General features: G+C 48.7%; 1 protein-coding gene across 1 annotated transcript in view; it reads left to right on the top strand.

Moving 5' to 3' along the window:
* RASGRF1 (Ras protein specific guanine nucleotide releasing factor 1) overlaps window positions 1-10,660 on the top strand; it is a 47,971-nt gene extending 37,311 nt beyond the window's left edge. Inside the window, 14 exon segments of the mRNA XM_032233552.1 lie at window positions 155-328; window positions 566-672; window positions 780-892; window positions 1,286-1,346; window positions 4,428-4,531; window positions 4,881-4,965; window positions 5,725-5,842; window positions 5,845-5,903; window positions 8,646-8,743; window positions 9,666-9,688; window positions 9,691-9,714; window positions 9,717-9,784; window positions 9,961-10,029; window positions 10,568-10,660. Coding sequence (XP_032089443.1) covers window positions 155-328; window positions 566-672; window positions 780-892; window positions 1,286-1,346; window positions 4,428-4,531; window positions 4,881-4,965; window positions 5,725-5,842; window positions 5,845-5,903; window positions 8,646-8,743; window positions 9,666-9,688; window positions 9,691-9,714; window positions 9,717-9,784; window positions 9,961-10,029; window positions 10,568-10,660 — 1,196 coding nt within the window.
* Window positions 10,661-20,795: the final 10,135 nt, after the last annotated feature.

Raw genomic sequence — 20,795 nt, 5'->3', positions numbered from 1 at the left:
TGGGGAGCTTCTGTGGTTGAGGCTGATCCTGGCCCCCATGGAGGTGCAAAGGGTTAGGGTCAGCCCTCGGAGGCTTCTGATCCTCCCAGGGAAGCCCACTGGAGAGACTTGCCAGATGGGATCTGAATTGCCTCCCCCACACCATCCTGTGCAGAGTTTCCTTTGTTCTCCTATAACAATGGGGTGGTGATGACTTCTTGCCGAGAGTTGGAGAACAGCCGCAGCAGCGCTCTCTCAGCCGCCTCCGCGTTCGCCATTGCCACTGCCGGAGCCAACGAGGGGACCCCAACCAAAGAGAAGTACCGCAGAATGTCGTTGGCCAGTGCAGGTGGGAGAAGAGGAAGGGTCTTCTGGGCCGGGTGGTTCCTCCTTTTCTTGGGCCCGCAAACCTCCCAGGAAGCCTTGCTGCCTGTGGGAGGAGGCCAGGGAATGGCTGGAGCCATCATCCAGGGCAGGGTCAGGGCAGGCCAGCAAGTGTCCTGCAGGCCGCTTGCTGGTACTGCCTGGGCCCCATAGAGCCCAACTCCTAGGTGGGTTTCCAGGCTGACTCTCTCTCGCCCTGCAGGCTTCCCTCCTGACCAAAGGAACAGCGACAAAGAGTTTGTGATCAGGAGGGCAGCGACCAACCGGGTGCTCAACGTCCTGAGGCACTGGGTCTCTAAGCATGCCCAGGTATGGCTCGGCCTCCCTTTGTGATCAGAGCCTTTGGGCTGAAGAGGGCTGGGCTTGCCTGACCGGCTGGGCCTCACCGGGGCTTGTGGCAAATATCCCTTTGACAGGACTTTGAAACCAAGGAGGAACTGAAGTATAAAGTGATCAGCTTTCTGGAGGAAGTGATGCACGACCCGGAACTCCTGACTCAAGAGAGAAAAGCCGCCAGCAACATCATAAGGCAGGTCATGCGGGTCACAAAGGGAAGAGTTGCCATCTTACTCTCGCCACAGATGAGGGTCCTAATGCAAGGCGGGGAGGGGACTGTGTGATACCCGGCCTGGCCCCTGAGTGTTGGTGGCCCCAAATGCTACACTTCATTGGACCGTCGGCTCAGGCCAAGCAGCCTGACTTTCTGATGGAAGGGAGAGGGTTTTTTCAGCCGGCTTCATCTTCCTTTGCTTTGAGGGAGCAGACTCCCACGATCTCCGTCCCGGAGGCTCCGGATGGAGCAGCTCAGAGCCAGAGAAACCCTCAGCTTCCACACAGGCCCTCCCCAGAAAAAGCTGAAGCCTCCCAGTTTCTGTCACAGGAAACTCACTGCTGCAATTCTCCATTTTTACTTGCCTGCCAGGACCCTGACCCAGGATGACCCCGGAGACAACCAGATCACCCTGGAAGAGATTTTGCAAATGGTAATGTCTTCTGGGGTCCCCAAGTGGGTCACAAAGCAGCCTGTGCTAGTTTGGTTCGTTTCCTAAACTAGGAGCCTGTTGTGTTTTGGAGCCAACACTGGGCTTGATAGTCCACAAAGTGAGTCCAGTATTACCTGTGTAACAATGCAGTTGTTAAGATTGGCATTAAGTTGACGAGTTATGGATTTTTGGGGTGTTGTTGTCTTCTAGTCATCTCAAAAGGGAAGGAAGGATGTGAGGCCAAGGTGAAGTCAGAATGTCAGCAGCAGAGGTCTTGGTGTGGGCTGAGCCCGCCCGAGGCCTCAAGAAGCTGACGAGATCTGCACGATCTTCCCTTCTTGGTGCCCTTTGAGTTAGGGTTAGACCAGGGGAAATGCTACTGCTTCAGGCTGGTTCGGCCAAACCGTTAGTAAAAACATGCTTTAAAAAGTAAAGAAAAGTTACCACGATCAGCTGTGCGACAATAAGCTGTGCCCTGTGATCTTGGAACTTTTGTAAAACTTTTTTTAAACCATTTTTTGCTACCATCAGCTGCGTGAAAATCACAGCCTGATTGTCTGTGAGGTTCCTGCATGTTGCAGGGGCCATTTTGTGTGAAGTCCAGCTGCTTTTACATTGTGTGTGTCTTTTTGTGCAGCCCACCGGGTAGTCACATGACCACCAAGCCACGCCCACCCAGTCACATGACCACAAAGCCTTGCCCACCTAGTCACATGATCACCAAGCCATGCCCATCCAGTCACATGACCACCAAGCCACGCCCACCAACCCATGCCCACAGAATCGGTAGGGAAAAATTTTGAATTTCACCACTGGGTTAGACCAATCGGCAACCTCTTGAGCTTCAGCTTGAGGCTCTTGTGATAGCAATCAAGTAAGCAGATTTGAGCAGAAGCACATCTGAGCAGGAATTTAACTCAACTCAGTGTAAACTGGGAAGCACCTCCTGGCTCTTGTTTCTAATCCTAAATTCAGCTGACGGCTATTTATTTATTTATTTAGTTTGTTAGTTTGTTTGTTTATTTATGTCCTGCCTTTATTATTTTTGCAAGTTACTCAGGGCAAATCCACTATACCAGGGGTGTCAAACTCATGTTGTCATGGTGGCATCACATGACTTATTGGGACTTTTTTCCCTTTCACTAAACTGGGCCTGGGCAGCGTGTGATGCATCCACCCTGTGCTCACCCTTCATCCTCTTTTCAACAACAACAACAACCCTGTGAGGTGGGTTGGGCTGGGAGAGAATGATTGGCCTATGGTCACCCTGCTGGCTTGGATGCCTAAGTCCAGGACTAGAACTTATGGTCCCCCCCTTATTAGCCTGGCCGCCTTAAGCACTCGACTGGTGATGGGAGGGCAGAGGCAGAGGTGTTTTGGGTAAGATCTCAGGTCCACAAGGGAGGGCATTTGTTTATGACCCCCAACTTGATGGGGCACCTAATTTGATCCATTCCTATGGAAGGATGGAGTTGGGAAGATTAAGGAGCATAATGAGTACCTTAAGGCTTCTCTGCGTGGCCCCCAAGTGAGGCTGTGTCAGCCTATATTGGAGATGTTCCTAAGGAGAGAGCCAGCTTCTTCATGCCTAACTGTGAGCCAGGATAAGAAGCAGAGACTCATTGCCATGCATGTGCTCTTCTTGCCCATCCTATGAGTCCTGTCTGCCAAGCGCTGGAGGAAGAGCGCCAGAGAGCCTGGCATCTCTCCTGGGCTGAGCAGCATTTGCCTCTTTGGAGTAACTTCCTCTCCCTCCAAAAAATGCCATGTGTGCAATATCTCTGTGTTGATGGGTTGAGTTAATGGGAGCAAGAATCCATCCAGGCTCAGGAGGGTTTTAAACCTTTCTGACTTCCTGGATTTGTCCTATGTAGGACAGCCAGGTTCCATCATGGAAAACAGGAATCTCAAGCAAGGTGTGTCTCTTTTCTGGAGCTCAGTGGTTTTGTTGATCTCCTGGCCTTCTTCAGAAGACGAGGAACTGGAAGTGACTTTGTCCTGCCTTGCTTGGGCCTGATGGAGCAGGAGTGGGGTCGCAAACTAAGGTGTTGCAGAAAATGACAGGCTTTAGACTTCTCAGGATACAGGAAAAGTTTATTTGGCAGCCAGTTCAGAAAGCTAGCCCATGGCTTAGCATTGCAAGTTCTGAACCTTAATTATCGAAGCACGTATTCTTATACATTCTCAAAAGCATTGCAACACGGAAATACTTAACACATTTCTTAGTGGTTACCTTGAGGAGAAAGCCTTATAAGGAGATGGGGTCTTATTTCTCCTTTTGTTTATGGAGTACGTGTCATTAACGGAACTTTAATTGAACCTTGGACTTTTGACATAGGCTTTTGACATAGGCTTTTGACATAGGGACATCTTGTGGTTAGGCACTGGCTTCCTGTTTCTTTCGCAAGTTCCAATGCTTATGTGGCTTTAAAGGGGCTCTAAGAGGCTGTCCAGCCTGACCCAGTAGGTTTCACACTTAATGTCCAAATCTTACTTTACGTCTGCTTATATCGGCCTTGCTCTGAATCAGCAGCTTCTGGACTCAAATGCAAGGGAGGGCCTGGATTCCCTCCTCCACTTCGCCAAGCCCAGCCAAAACTCACTGCCAGGCTCTTGGTGTGGCCTCCCTCCAAGGCTCCCTGAGTGGGTCTCAGTGGTCAGAGATCAAGGGGCAGGTCAGATGCACTTCCCTCCCCCTTCTTCCTGCCCCCATATGTCCCTGCTAGTCTGCCAGATTCTGGCTGCTGGGGAGGGTCTTTCTCCTGGCCTCAGCATTCCCCCTTCCCCCGTTTTTGCCTCCATTGTCTATTTGTGCTGCTTCCTTCATATGTGGCCTGCAGTGTTCTGGGAGATGCAGAATGTGGTTGGAGTTGCTGCTGTGGACTGGAGTGTCCTACCACAAAGTGCCCAGCCCTTTGGGGTTCCTGGCCTAGTCATGACCACCTTCCCTCCCCAAGAATGGGAAGAGGCTGAGGTCTGTCAGGATCCAGCTCCACTTTGGCCAGGGTATTTGAGCAGGTTCTTTTGCTTCTTCTTCATTTGGGGACCCCATCCAAGCAGCCCCTTCTTTTCCCATTTCAGGCTATGGGGGTCAAAGCAGAACCCTTTGAAAATCACTCAGCTTTAGAAATAGCTGAGCAGCTCACCTTATTGGATCACCTGGTTTTCAAGACGATACCCTACGAGTGAGTACGGAGCTCTTTGACGATACCCTATGAATGAGTACGGAGCCCTCATTTTGGAGGGCAGCCAAAAAGGATGCAAAATTGCATTCAGCTGGGGTGGGTGAGCGTCCTGTGGATGATTTTGCAAATACAGGTCCAAATAAAGATGAAGATGAATGTGTCGTAGACATCTGTCCCCCACATCACATCCATGGGGCTTGTGGGAATACGTCTGCCTCCCCCCATCCACTTGCAAAGACCTTAGGAGGAGACACATTTCCTCAAGAACTTCCTGTGCAGGACAAGGTGGGTCGGGCAGGAGAGAAATTCTGGAGTGGGTTCAGCTCATCCCGAGACCTCTTGTTTGCAGAGAATTCTTTGGACAAGGATGGATGAAGGTGGAAAAGAATGAGCGAACACCCTATATCCTGATGAACACCAAGCACTTCAATGATGTGAGTGCCACTGCTGCGGGTCCAAGTCTCTGTGGGGTTTTGCAGGGGCAGCTCAGAATTCGGGACCCAGACTTTGCCTGTTTGCAGAATATGCGGCAACGGGGACTCTTCTTCCTCTTGCTTGTACAGATCAACCTTCTCCTAACGGGGAGCATTGTGCTCCTTTTCCAGGGGAAAATATTCCAGCCTGCTTGAGTGAGAGTTGAAAGGATTCCCATGGTTTTTTTTGAGAAAGGTTTTTATTGTTTTAGTTAAACAAAAAAAAATCATCTTTCGTTACATCTTGTTGAAAGCGTATTGATTGGTTACAAATATATTCTGTGCGTTTCTTCCACAATCCTTACATATGCTTCATTCAAATCAGGTTGTACATTTTAAGTCAAAAAAGAAAAGTTATGTATTTTACTATCCCTATACATAATTCTCATTTAGTTACCATTGTTTAAACATGTTTTTATCTAGACTCATTTATATTAGAAGACACCAAACCATCTACTGGCATTCATGTGCAACTTTCAATAGATCTCCAATACCTTACACCTTTATAACATTTCTAAAATTAATTCGGTTAAGTAGATATCTAGAAATGGCGTCTTCCTTCTGCTGTGGGTAAGGGCAGATGAGGGGCAGCCTTGCTACCAGCTTCCCTCAGCCTCCGCCTCCCCCCTTCTCTTTGAGAGGCAAGGGCCTTTTCGGGCTCACACAAAACCCTTCCAGGGGCTGTAACGTCCACCCACCCCTCCTGATGACCCCTTGCAGATCAGTAACCTGATCGCCCTCCGAGATCCTCCGCATGAGGACATGGCTGCCGGGTGAGCACGATTGAGAAATGGGTGGGCGTTGGCTGACATTTGCCGGTGTCTGCACAACTACAATGCTGTCTGGAGATCACCTCGGCCTTCAACCGCAGTGCCATCTTCCGCCTGAAGAAGACTTGGATATGAAGGTGTCAAAGCCGGTGAGTTGCCCCAGGAGCCCCACCTCCAAAGCTCTGCAGTTGGGACGGGGGTGTTGGGAAGGGCTTCTGTGCACGCTTGTTCTCCTGTTTTCTGGAAATGAGATCCTAATCTTGTGTGTTTACACACTTCAGAAAGCCAGTGGCTGGATTCTGAGGACCCTTTGCAGCTTGGAGTTATTGTGTCCTTCTTGACAGAGCAGCACCATTTACCCCCACTGGACATGTTTTTAAGGATGCTGTTATCAGCCGGGGTGACTTCCTGACTTCAAAATTGTGGTCCAAAGAAGAGAGATTGCAAGCAGGAAGCAATTGTGTACACAGGGATGGCTTTATTTCTTCAGCTATCCAGAAAATATGCCAAGATCCATCTTCCTCAGCCTGCCTTTGAATTGCCCTGTCCCAGGGAGTTGTAAATTTATTTATTTATTATTAAAATTTATATGTCGCCCAATCCCGAGGACTCCGGGCGGCCTTACAAAAAAGAAGAGGAAGAAAAAATAATAATAAAAAAAGACAGATTTAAAATCACAACACATGCATTCGTTCTAATCGGGGCTGGACCTCAACAGTGAGGTCACCAGCCCCAGGCCTGCAGGAATATCCAGGTTTAACAGCTTTTCCTGAAGGCCATGAGAGTGAGTAAGGTCCGGATCTCTGGGGGTAGCTCATTCCAAAGGGTCAGAGCAGCCACAGAGAAGGCTCTCCTTTGGGGAGCCGCCAGCCGACATTGTCTGGCTGACAGAATCCGAAGGAGGCCCAATCTGTGGGATCTTACCGACTGCTAGGAGGTATGTGGCAGTAGGCAGTCCTCGCAGGTACGCTGGCCCTAAGCCATGTAGGCTTTAAAGGTAATAACCAACACCTTGATTGCATCCGTAGACCAATTGGTAAGCCAGTGCAGCTCGCGGAGGGACAGGTGTAATGTGGGTGTACCTCGGTACACCCAATATCGCTTGCGCGGCCGCATTCTGGACTAGCTGCAGTTTCCAAACCCTTTTCAAGGGTAGCCCCATGTAGAGCGCGTTGCAATAATCCAGCCTTGAGGTGACAAGGGCATGAATAACCCGTTTGAAGTGCCTCCTGATCCAAATAGGGCCGCAATTGGTGCACCAGACGAACCTGGGCAAAGGCCCCCCCTAGTCACAGCCGACAGATGGTGTTCCAGTGTCAGCTGCGAATCCAGGAGGACCCCCAAATTGCGGGCCCTCTCTGAAGGGTGTAAATTTTCACCCCCCCCCCCAGGATTAAGGATGGACTGTCTAGGCTGTCCTTCGGGGGCAGCATCCAAAGCCACTCGGTCTTATCGGGATTGAGCACAAGTTTGTTCACCCCCATCCAGATCCTGACAGCTTCGGGCCACACGCACCATTCACTCTAGGGCGGGAGGCGGGTCTGGGCCCCCATCCACTTCTGCTTCTGCACTCAGTGGGGGAGGGGGGGCCTCAGGTCGACACTCCCTGGTCCCTCATTACACTAATCAAACATTCTCCTCAGACACACCCCACAGTAATCATTAAAATACAATACAGTATACAATAATTAATTAAATTAAAAAGTGGGCGCATTCTCTCTCACATTCATAACATTCATACACTCAGCAAACCAGCTAAAAAACGCAGTTCTTAAGTCCGCAAAGAAGGCGGGTCAGCGCAAGTCCGAGGCGGCTGGGCTGGTAGTACTTTGGGAGGGAGGGGTGGCTCCTTGCTCTTCTCCCCTGCGGGGCCTGGGAGTAATGTAGAAAGTCTGAGGTGGCTGGGGGAGTTGGTGTTAGTCGGGGGGGGGGAGGCTCCCCATCCTCCTGATTCCTTGTCCTCTCTCCTCTTCGTGGGCCGTGTGTCACCAAGCAGAGCGTAAGGCAGTTGGTATTGGCAAAAGTTCCCCATGGCCTGGCATGCTTGATTGGTCCTATATACCCTCTTTCCACCCTCAATACAAGTAACGTAATACTCCTTGCACACGTGGAAATCAAAAGCCTCACGTGGCTCATGCCAGCAGCTTCTGTGCGGCTCAATGGCTTCTCCAGCGCTTGCCAGGGTTCCCACGCTTTTGGATGGTGCAAAGTGCCTGATGGTCCTTGTGTGGTGCGATTCTTATGAGGACCATAGGCTTCATTGGGGGCCTGTGAGTGTTTCTCTGTCTCTTCCTTGTCCGTCTGGGTTGTCCTCTCCCCCCCTTCCAGGACTTCTCCCCTCCCCTGGGAGCAGAATCCACCAGCCACCTGCCCGTTTCACTTTTTCTTCTCTTGATGATAATGGATGCTGAGAACAACCGGAGCCTCTGGCAGCACTCAACTCATGGGCCAATCCTCTTCTTGCCAAGCTGCTTCAGGCTCCTCATGGTGCCAGGAGAAGCTCCCACCCGCAGGGCCCTTGTCAGCTTTCTGCCCACAAGCCATACCCAAAAGGAGGGGACTGTTTCTTAGCCACTGCATTTCCCCCCTGAATTCTTCCCACTTCCTGAAACTTATTATTTGATTGTGGGTCCTTGGTGCTGCCTGAGCTGGGTTGGTTGCTTTCAAGACATTTCCTACCTGACTAGGTAACCTCATCAGTGCACATCAATGCTAGGTAGCATCGGATGTTTGTTGATCATCAGGCCCCATGGGCTCAAAGGCATAGTCCCCCAGCGAGTCATCGGCATGTCCATCTAGAAGTTCTGAGTCCTTCTGGGACAAGCCCCTTTGGCCCAGGCTCCTTCACCTTTTGGCTCCCCCTTTTGGCACTCTTTCCTTTCTTCCCAGACCAAAGCTGTGATCGATAAGCTACAACGGCTGGTGTCTTCAGAAGGACGGTTTAAAAACTTGAGGGAAGCTCTAAAAAAGTAAGTTGCCTCTGCTGCTCACATGTGTGGGTCAGCCCAGCCTGGGCAGCTGGTGCCTGCAGAACTGTCAGGCAGACTCCAGGAGAGGAGAGCAAAGGGGCAGGCTGCAACCAGCCCTGCCCACAGAGATGGTGCCGGGCACGTGTCCGAAGGAGGCTGAGGAGTGGCAGTTAGGGAACAACCGCCTGCATCATCGGGTCCCCCTTGGCAGGGTGGGGGAGTTGGGGGGTTGTCAGGTCTTGGGATGCCTCTGACCAAGCAGGGCCCAGTCCTGCTGTGGCTGAGGCAGAGCAGGCCACCTGGGGTGGTCCAGCTCCATCCCAAACAGCAGAGGAAGGGGAGAGATGTGGGGGGGGGATTTCTCATAGCTTTGGGTGGGAGCCAAAGTTCACTTGCCTCATTTCCAGAGGGAGGTTTGAGAGAGAGACTTTGTCGGGGAAAAAGCTTGTGAAATCTAGGTTAGGGTTTTAAACAAACAGAGTTTCTGATTTCAAAAGGTGGGGGAGGCCTACATGCCTTTGGCTTTTTTGCAGCAATGCTTGGAGAGGGTTTGGGGGGATGGCCAGGGATGTGGGGGTAGCTGGAGGGTCTGCATGGACCTCATCACTGTGCTGAAGGCAGCAGCAGCCGCCTGGAGATTCCAGAACTCCTAAAGATCATTTCAGTCTCAGTGACTAAAGCAAAATTCTACAGACAAGCAATCCTGTGACTTGATTTGCAGCTTAGATGTGACCAAACGGATGAGGTAAGGCAAAGGCCTCTTCCTGGTCCAATTCTCATGACTCAGAGAAAATGGGAAAGGGGAACAGCAGGTGAAAGGGACCAAGGAGAGCATTTTCAGGAGATGGAGTCGGTTGATCGTTGGAAGCAGCCCTGTTGCCTTGGTCTTGCCAGCTGAGCTTCTCTTTTCTGCCTCTCTCAGTTGTGATCCGCCCTGCGTCCCTTACCTGGCATGTACCTCACGGATCTGGCGTCATTGAAGAGGGAACTCCCAATTACACTGAGGACGGCCTGGTGAACTTCTCTAAAATGAGGATGTGAGCTCCCTGGCAGGGGCACTGAGTCGCCCTCCCCCCTCAGCCAGCTGCCTGCCTGACTTTGCCATAACACCCCCGCCATGTTGCCGATGCTCCCCCGACCTGGCCCTTCTCTCTGGGACCATCGCCCGCTTTTTGGCAACCTTTGGGCACAGCGGCCTCTTTCCTCTCTCCCTGTAGATCTCCCACATCATCCGAGAGATCCGGCAGTTTCAGCAGACAGCCTATAAGATCGAGCATCAGGCCAAGGTAGGAACCTGCGGCTGCTCAGCTCTCTCAAGGAGAGGGTCTGGGTGGGGGAGACAGAACCGCCATTTAGGGGGAACCACCTGGCCATGGGGAAGAGGCAGGCCTTGGTGTTACTGGGCCACAGCCTCTCCCTGAACTCTCGGGAGAGCATGTCCTGGAAGAGAAAACTCGGGGGGGGGGGGCAGAGTCCTCGACTTGGTTCCTTCAGTGACCTACAGCAGACAAGTCCCCAGCCAGCTGCCAGCGAAGTCTCAACTTCCCTCCTTCAGTCTCTTTCCTGAAACGAGTGGGGTGAACGATGTTGCCTCCCCAGTGGGGTTAGTTCTCCCCTCCCAACATGCCCAAGGGACCCTTTCTCAGGCCTCTGTTTCCTGCCGCTCAGCTCCTGAAGAGCTGCTGCCAACTGGCACCTTGGACAGATGCTCTGGGAGAGACCCTCTTGGCCCAGCCTTGTCCTCTGCCCCCACTGACTGGCACTGGGGCAGATGCTCCCTGGAGTCCCCGGCCTCTTCTGCCCCTGCTCTTCTCTCTCTTCCAGGTCACCCAGTACCTCCTGGATCAGTCCTTTGTGATGGATGAAGAGGGTCTCTATGATGCCTCTCTGAAGATAGAGCCAAAGCTCCCCACCTAAGAACAGAGCAGCTGCACCCACCAGCCCAGGGCACAGGGACGTGTGTCGCCTCTCCTCTCTGTTCCTTGACTTCCTCCCACGGCCTTTCCTCCCCCTCCCCACTACTCAGTCCTTGGTTTTGATCCAAGCCTCTTTTCTCCTTTGTTGACTCTTGGCAGCAACTGGGCTGGAGGGATTCAGGACTGGGGCACTGAGTTGCCCCACTTGCCCTGGAGCCCCAGTTTCATGGCCCCTCCTGTAGTTGGGAAAACTCAGCCCCCCAACTGAGCTACTCTGGACGTTCTTCAGCTTTTCCAGAGCAGCTTTGATGGTATCCATTTTGCCAGGATTGTTGGGTTCTCTTCATCACCCAAGACAGGCAGGGAGGCCAGCCAGCCCAACAGAAGGCGCCTGTGGTTGGCTTGGAAGGAGCAGCTCATCCACGTCTCCCATCTGCATTGGGAAGACATCTATCTCTTTGGGAGCCCCTCCAAAGTTCCTGGAGCTGGTGGGGACATCCCAATGGGGCTCTGGGCCTCATATGGCAGGCCTGGGGTGTGGCAGGGGAGGGGGGTAAAGGCCATTTGGACTTCCTGCCTGAGGCCCTGGAAGGGAGAGGCCCTCTGTCCCTTTGAGCAATTCTGCTGCATCCCCCACTTTGGCGCTTCTGTCTGTATGCTTTGTTGTAGACATAGTGACATGTCTTAGTAACATGATGTACAATTAGAGGGGGAAATGGCCAGGTGTTTTTATTACATATACTGTAATCCTGTCTAACCACTTGCTAGCAGGAATATAGTAATGTAGTGCTTACTCTGTGAATATTATCATGTATTTTTTACAGTGTACAGTGTATAAACCCAAGTGATTTTTTGACTAGCAGGCATGCTCTATGGGAACTGAATTCAGAAACCTTTGCTGTAAGCAATACCCTCTGGTATGAGAATTGTCTTTCAAGACCTGAAATATTTCAACCTGCAGCTTATTTGGAAAAGAAAATTTCCATTTTTTTTTGTAAAATATATGTTTCCTGATTACCTCTTGCTAATAAATTTATTCTATCTCAGGGTTGAACTATGGCTTTGGACATGTGTACAGACCAGCCAGCAGGGCTACAGAGGCATGTTTAAAAGGAAAAACAGAAAGTGGGTGGGAAGGGGGAGAATTTTTGCATACCCAGCACAGCTCATTTCAATTGGGAACCTGGTGGAGAGTTCCAGATTACCCATAAAGAGGTGGACACCTCACCATCTGGATGTGAAGCTCTGGGAGAGCCACAGAAGAGCAAACACAGCCCTAGTTTTCAGAAAGGTGGAAATCATCTCTTTCTGGGAAACTGCAAATACTTAGCTTAAGAGACCTACTCAGGACCCTGACCAGGTTTTCAAGTGCAGCCTCCACTTCCACCTCACTCCCAGCCACAGCGATTTCTCCAAATGGAATTTCTTTGATTCTCCAGGAGGACAGAGCAAATTGGCAACTGATCCACCAGCATGGTAGCCTATTGGGCAGCTCTTCTCACAACCAAGAGAAAAACATTCCAACATAGTCTAGGATTGGACCAAAAATCCCCTATTCTGCAGCCATAACACTTCAAAGCCCTCTCAAACCAGATTCCATAAGGATGAAAATATGGCAGAATCAATCAATCAGATTAGAGATGGAAGACCCTGCAGGTCTTCTAGTCCACCCTGTGCCATTTCACAGAAGTGACTGTCCAATGGCAGTTTCTTCTTTAAAACCTGCAGTGATGAAGCACCCACGACTTCTGAAGACAAACTGTTCCACTGGTTAATTGTCCTCAATGTTAGGAAGTTTCTCCTTAATTCTAGTTGCTTCTCTCCTTGATTAGTTTCCATCCACTGTTTCTTGTCTTGCCCTTTGGTGCTTTGGGGAATAGCTTGACCCCCCTCTTCTTTGTGGCCGCCTCTCAAATACTGGAATACTGCTGTCATGTCCCTCCTAGCCCTTCTAGGCCTGCAACCATTCTTCAGATATTTTAGTCTCCGAGCTTTTATTCATCTTAGTTGCTCTTCTTTGCACTTTTTCCAAAGTCCCAACATCTTTTTTGTAATGTGGTAACTAAAAATGGATGCAGTATTCCAGGTGTGGTCTTACTAAGGCTTTTATAAAGTGGTGGTACTAATGCTTCACGTAATTTTGATTCTATGCCTCTGTCTATACAAGCCAGGATTGTATGAGCTTTTTTTGACACTGCCGCATACTGTTGACTCATGTTTAAGTGATCATCCACTAGGACTCCAAGGTCCCTTTCACAATTACTGTTTTTGAGCCAGGTTTCGCCTAATCTGTCCTTGTACCTTTGGTTTTTCCAGCCACATGTAAAACATTGCTTTTCTCCACATTAAATTTCATGTTGTTGGATAGAGCCCATTGTTTAAGTCTGTCAAGACCTCTTTGGATCCCCATCTTGTCTTCTGGGGTGTTGGCTATTCCTGCCAGCTTAGTATCATCTGCAAATTTGATGCATTCCCCTTCTATTCCCGCATCTAAGTCATTTGTGAAGATATTGAAGAGTCCTGGGCCTAAGAGGGAACCTTCTGGTACCCCATTGCTTACTTCCCTCCATGTAGATGTAGTACCATGAGGGACTGCTCGTTGAGAACAGTTTGTCAAATCTCTCTGGAGGTGATGCTGTCTACCTCACATTTTTTTAGCTTTTTCAACCTACCAGAAGTAGGTTGTGGTCTATTTTGTCGAATGCCTGAAGTCTAAATATACTGTATTCACAGCATTTCACTGGTTTACTAATTTAGTCACTATATCAAAATATGAAATAAGATTGGTTTGGCATGATCTCTTTTTAACATGCTGGCAACTAGTTATAACTATTCATTTCTGTTTTTTGATGGTTTTTTCCAGTATCTTCCCAGGTATTGATATTAGGCCAATTGGTCTGTAGTTTCCCGGGTTTGTTTTTTCTACTTTTTTGAAGATGGAAAGCACATCAGCTCTTTTCTAATCTTCAGGTAATTCCCTGTTATTCCAGGATTTTTGAAAGATATGGTACAATGGTTTGAGATAACATCTGCCAGTTGTGTATAGGCATTCGAGTTCTTTATAGGTCTTGAGTATATTTCTTATTTCTCCTACTTTGTAACTGGGATTTCCATCCTCTCCATCACTCTCTACTTCATTATGTTTTCCTTTTTATTTCTTTTTTATCTTTCCTCCTTTCCTCCTTATGTGATTAGTTATCTAGTGGTTTTTGCTTGGAATTAGGTTGTAAAGATCATGAAGATTGGTTAAGATTAAACAGGTGAAAAAGACAAAGCAATTTTGGTGAAGATTTAAGGATAAAAGTGGGAAAGGAGCGCTTTCAGGGCTCAGCTTGGGAACGCAGGAAGGCGCCACCAGCAAGGAGGGAAGCGCAGCGGAGCCTGGAAGGAGAGCCGGGGCAGCACCACTTTGGCCTTCACTGATTACGGCGATTTTTTAAAAAAAGGTTGGAGTTTTGCTGGCCTGACGGAAAAGACAAAACTGCAGAGTTGTCTGAGAGGTGCCATTTGTCTGTGTGTTCAAGGGATCTGGTGTGTCCCCTCCTTCATGGCCCCCCCTCTTCCTCCCAATGGAAAGTTATTGTGTCATTTTGGAGGGATTGGGTGGGGGGCAGAATTGCTCTCCCCAGCCGGACCCACCATCACGAATATAAATTTCTCTGAATGTCTGGCAAACGAAGGTGAGGAAGGAGCCTGTTCTAGCTGGGAGAACCGCAGAGTCAATGACTGAGGAGAGTCAGGCTTCAAATAACTAACAGGTTTAGTTCTAACAAGGTTGCCAAAAGCGGCAGCTCACACGCACATCTCTCAGTTAATGACAACAGCTGAGACTCTGTTTGCAAGCTCTTTATATATATACCGGCTGTCCAACAGGTGACCAATCAGAGGCGAGTATAGTGCCCCCTAGTCAAACTGACCAGAGGGAGAACTTCGTACACAACACTCCTTCTCACCTAGAGAGTGCATGCATAGTCTGCTAAGTAGGCTGGGTGGCGCTGAACCCGCTCAGATCCCCTCAGTGTGCCTTGGCTGGCAAAGAGGAAGGCTGGGTCTCCATGGCTCTTGGGTTTAATGGGAACTTTGTCACTACCACTGTTGGACGGACCATCGCTGGAATCTGGTCAGAATCTGCAGGTAAGTCATCAGCTTGCTCATCATTGTCCTCATCATTGGTTGGAGGCTCTGTATTTGATTGGGCCGTTGGCGTTGAGTTTGTGCGGCTCCTGCCTTGGGCCTATTCTGGTGGTTGCAAATCTAAAGTGTTTTTCTGTCCCCGTTAATTAGTTAATATGTCTTCTCCATATTTTGCCATCCTCTAATTCTACTTTGCATGAGCAAGGCCCCGTTATTCTCAATATTGTCCCAGGTAACCACAAGGGACTGCCCGCATTTCTTGGCAAAGACCAAGGCCTCTACTATGAACCCTCTGAGCTCCCTGGTTGACTCTGGGCTTCTCTGGTGCTCTGGTGTTCTGGGTGCAATCGGTCTAGGGTGGTTCCTAACCTCCGGCCCATCAATAGTTCGGCCGGGCTCATGTTAGTCAACGGGCATGGTGTGGCATGCTGCACCAGGAGGTACTCATCAATCTTCAACGACCAATCTCTGAGGCTCATTTCCCCCAATGATTCTTTTGTGGAGCGGACCATCCTTTCTGCCAGGCCATTCCCTGCTGGGTGAAAAGGAGCCACCAGGGCGTGGCAGATTCCAAGGCCTGCTAAGAATGCTGCAAAAGGGGTTGCTGTCAACTGAGGCCTGTTATCCGAGACTAGAGGGTCTGGCAACCCATGGGTTGCAAATAGCTATCGAAGAGTCCTAATTACTACTTCAGAGGTTGTCGAGGACATCAGTATAGCTTCCACCCACTTGGAGAAGGCATCCACAGCTATTAAGATAGTCTGTCCCTTGAATAGGCCAGCGAAATTGATGTGGATTCTCGACCATGGTGACCTTGGTGTTCCCCAATTTTGAACTGGGGTATTTGGTGGCAGAGGCCTCGACTCCTGGCATTGCTGGCATCTGGATACCCAGTGGGTGACATTCAAGACCATGTTGACCACTGCGGCCCAACGCCTTCATCTACACTATGCCAGGGTGACCTTCATGCAATGTGGACAACACTGGCTTTTGGAGTGGGGCCGGAATGACTACTCTGGTACCCCAGAGGAGACAGCTCCTGTTGCCAAATTTTGTAGGGGCGGTATTCTGGTTCCATTGTTCCCTGTGGCCAACCCCTCCTAACCCAGTCCAATACTCTAGTGCAGCGGTTCTGTGGGTCGTGACCCCTTTGGGGGTTGAACAACCTTTTCACAGGGGTCACTAAGACCATTGGAACGCTAAACTTTAGACCCACCCTCATGTTCCACGGAATCACCCGCGGATAGGCTCCGGAGTCATCGCTGGCCACGCAGAACATTGCCATGGCTCCACGCCTTAGAAAACATAGGTGCATGCGCACACCCCATACAATTACAGCCTCGGAGACTTTGTAATGGTGGGAACTTGTTCTCACTCGACAGGGCTTCTGCAGAAGCTGCCCTCTGAAGCCCTCCGAGGGTATTGCCAGGTACTTTTAAGAGTGAGTATATATAATGGGTGAGTCAGACAGACAGACCAGGGGTGGGTTGCTCCCTCTTCTCTGGTTTGAATGCGAGCGGGCGGTTTAGTGGCCCACCTTCTTTGTTAGTTTGGGCAGGTGGAGAAAGGAGGCATGCAATAGTTGAGGGTGAAGGTGCTCCCCTTCGCTCTTGGTAGCAGGGGTGCTTTATCACAAGCTTCCTTTCTGACAAAACTGAAACCTGATAATGATGTTATCCATTCAATCAATTGACTCCCTTTGGTCATCTGCGGTGGCCCTCTGGCCAAACCCCACTGGCCTTCCCGAGTTCATTCAGCACCTGCTTGGTGGAAGGTTCCCCGTCATGTTTTATACACAATAGGATTTCCCAACATTGGTTCAAACACTTCCAATAAACAATATTGTTGGCATCTGCACTTTGACAAAACAATGTCTGCCCCATGTTGATAGCAGGTCAATGATTGAACCTGCTATCATGATACATGTCATTGGCAAATAGACTTGGTGACATTTTATAACAGCTTATATTGTGGATATCTGACTTAGAGATGCAGTTATGAAGAAATAAGCTCTTAGATCCTTCTCAAGGCAAACATTGCTGGACATACCCCAAATTGTAAAATGCTAAATTGTACAAACTTATTTACATGGCAGGGAAGCCCTGCCTCAAAAGCAGCCTTTTGATCTGATAAGATGATATGCTGGTAACTTTTCCCTAAGCTAAGAAGATTTGTCCCAACTTGAAAATAATTTTCTTCCAGTTTCCAACTTGGAAGGTCACAGTTGCCTTCCAACCCTGAACAGTGGCTCAATTATATTTTAAGTGTACAGGTAATCCTTGAGTTACATATGTAATGGAACCTGCCAATTACATTCCTAATCCGGATTCATTGGAGTGAATCATGTCAAATGAACATGATCACTCTCTGCTTTCTCCCACACATTCACTAATTGAATGTGCAGGTTGTTAAGTGTGTCACATTGAAGAAACCAATAGAGAGACAAGTTTGTTTGACTTGTTTGTTTTTATCTCTCTCTAGCAATCAAGTGTAACATACTGTAGTGCAAGATCATGCAAAACCAATAGCATGAGAATTCGCGCTACTAATGTCACATTATCTTGCATTAGCTTAGACCTCTGTTCTTCACCAATGCACTGAAGCAGGCAAAGGAACCAATGGCTCGCTAGATCATCGCAAGGTAAGTGAGTCTCCACAGGCCCAGTTCCTGTTGAGACTTGGCTGGGAGTGGGGGTGGGGAGGGAATACAAATGTTGCAGTGCCTCTGTGGGCGTTCGTAAGTGTGAATGACTTCCATGATGCTGCAACATTTGTAAATTCAGGGGCTGTCATAAGTACTTTGAGCAGTTATGTCATAATTTCAAACAGTCGCTAAGTGAACTGTTGTAACTCAAGGATTACCTGTATTTTGAAAAAATATATGGCGTCCACTACATTTTCTAAGCCTTTGGACCTGAAAACAATTGGATTTATAATCTCCATTTAGCTGGAACGCTTTTAAATCTTATCACATCTATTGCAGGCGTATTTGTCTTCACACTAGGCAGCTTACAAGCTAAAGCTATGTTATCTTGCACTCACCATCTCAGTCCGGCACTACTGAGCCTAGGCTCATCATTCTATGAGTGCTTTAGCTGAACCTGATGACTGCCCACCATCTCACCCAAACTAATTTGTTTGTGCTGTGCTGTTCAAGAAGGAACCATGTATATATAGACTCCAAAGCACCATCGGTCTTGCCTTGTGCTACATTTTGTGCAGCTCCTTGAGGGGCCACAAGTTACCAGGTCTGCCTCAGAGCTTCCTTGGGGGAGTCCAGGGATTACAAGATGGTGGGGATCTGAAACTGTTTTCATTTGTAATATTTATGCAGAGGTTGTGGTTCTGTTTCTTGTTTCCTCTAACAATTCTGATATTCTTTGTGAAGTTACTTCCTGAGATTGTTTTATTACTTGGCATCGAACTCTCTTTTTCTTGGCAATTTCCACCATTTGTTCTGACATCCAGTTTGTTTTCTTCTGTTTCTTCATCTTTCAACTCTCAACCTTTACAAATGCTTTGATTTCATTCACACATCCTCTGGTTCTCTGTGAGTAAAACAATTCCTAAGGTTCTCCTTGAAAACCTTATAAACACATGCTCTTCACCTGCCCCCCTCACTTCATTCCATCTGCTCTCTTATACCGGGCCTTCTTTTAGGGCTTATGGGTTTTATTGTTAATTCCTTGACTGCATTGTCAGGCAGCACACAAGTTTAACAAACCACTAGTTATTATCATCACATTGTAGAACTAATTGGCTTTCTTCTGCAGCTTTAGCTTGATTTGGAACTTGTACACGAGCAGCTTGTGATGTGTTTCAGTCAGCAGCTGGCTGGATCTTTGCTGTTACACCTGAGCTCTTCTACTTCCTTTGGGCCAATAATATAATCAATGTGTTCACTATGTGGTGTCAGCAGGGCTTGACGTGCAATGATAGTTTCAACAAACATGCAGTGGCAAATTTGATGGCATATCTGACTAATGGAGCTTCTTTTCAGGTTAACTTTCCCAAGTCATCAAGCCAGATCAATTTCTATCCTTGTTTCTTGTCTTGCCTTCTGGTGCTTTGGAAAATCAGTTGAGCCCCTCGTCTTTGTGGCAGCCCCATGTGTCCAATGGGATAGGTTCTGAGCAGGGGCTTGGACTAGAACAGCGGTCATCAACCAGTGGTCTCTAGACCACTGGTGGTCCATGAGAAAATTTTGGTGGTCCGCAGAAAAAAATGTTTGCATTTTTATATTGCACTAAATACTATTTATCATTTCTTAAAAATCGTATTAGTGATCCACAGATTTAAAATTACGAATTTAGTGGTCCCTGAAGTCCAAAAGGTTGGCGACCTCTGGACTAGATGATCTCCAAGGTCCCTTCCGTCTATATTCACAAGTGCCTTTTAATAAAATTTGTCAAGTTTTCAAAACACTTTCTTGCTTTCCTCCCACTCTGAGTAGTCTGACAGAAAGTAACCTCCCATCTCATTTCCCTGATGCTTATTATGGCAATTTTCAGTAGTTTCATTTCATCTTTCTGTGGGTTGAGCTTCCCCATGTCCCTGCTTCTTATGTTTCATTGTAATTCTGTCTTTGCAATTTCAGATCTTTTTCTCTAAGGCATCATCAGCACCTAGTCACCCCAAAGGCTTTCACTGAGCCATGTTGCAAACACCCTTAGCACCCTGAAAAATCCTCGACATCCGGAAGGCCATATCACCTGAGAAGCCCTCAACTGTTTTATATTTTCCATCTGGTTTCCTTGATCAAGATCCAGGAATGGCTTACCGTGGCCTTCTCCCATGCAATATGGATGGACACTTTGCCACAAAAGGGACCTTCTGCCCCCACCATCTGTTTCTATCACTCCTTAGTTCAAAGGTGCCCCTTTGAAGATAGGCTCAAGATCCAGATGCATCTTGACAGACTTGAACACTGGGCCCTATCGAACAAAATGAAATTCAATGTAGTATAAAGTCTTACACTTAGTCAAGAAAAACCCAAAGGACACATATAGATTGGTTGAAACCAGGCTTAATAGTAGTAACTGTGAAAGGGATATTGCAATCTTAATGGACAACCAATTAAATAGGAGTTAACAGTGCCAACAATGCCAATGCAATCCTAAAGTGCATTAACAGAGGGATTCAATCAAGATCAAGGGAGGTACTAATACCACTCTATAAAGCCTTAGTAAGACCACACATAGAATACTGCATCGTTTTTAAAAGATATTGAGATTCTAGAAAGAGTGCAGAGAAGAGCAACCAGGATGATTAGGGGACTGGAGGCTAAAACATACGATGAACAGTTGTAGGAACTGGAAAGAGAAGGACCAGGGGAGACATGATAGCAGGTTTCTAATACTTGAGGGGTTGCCCCAGAGAGTGATCAAGAAGAGATTCAACCTGGAAATGAGGAGTAATTTTCTGACAGTGAGAGCAATCAACTCATGGAACAGAAGTTGCCTTTGGAAGTTGTGGGAGCTTCATCCCTGGAGGCTTTCAAAAGGAGACTGGACTGCCATTTGTGAGATATGGTGTAGGATCTCCTGCTTGGGCTGGAGGTTGGACTAGATGACCTACAAGGTCCCTTCCTACTCTGTTAATCTGTAAAAAGGCAACTGGGTTCTTGGTTTTTTCTTTGAAAACCTTTTGCTTCTCATCCCAGAAGCTTCTTCAGTTCAAGAGAGTCTAGCTGCTTTTTGGAAAAGCACCTTTGGGGCCACCACAGCGGAGACTCCATAGTTCTTTCTGAGAACCGGTACATCCTTTTGCCAGGAGTTCAGGAGACTCCTGCCCGGCCTGCAGCCCTCCAGCCTCCTTGGGGGCAACACGCCCCCTTCGTCGGGTCCTGCCCAGCCCCGCAGGGCTTTCGCTCTCCGGTCAGGAGCCCCCGCGAAGGTGACTCAGCGCAGCTCCCCGGCTCCATTGCCCCCCCCCCCGCCGGTACCGCTCCAGGCCGGTGGGAGAGCAGCCTCCGAGGCAGGAAGGGGCGGAGGCAGCGGCCG

Source organism: Thamnophis elegans, chromosome 16 (genome assembly GCF_009769535.1).
Source record: "Thamnophis elegans isolate rThaEle1 chromosome 16, rThaEle1.pri, whole genome shotgun sequence".
Classification (NCBI taxonomy): Eukaryota; Metazoa; Chordata; class Lepidosauria; order Squamata; family Colubridae; genus Thamnophis; species Thamnophis elegans.
The sequence above is the reverse complement of the archived record's forward strand: the minus strand, read 5'-3'. Positions and strand labels throughout refer to the sequence as shown.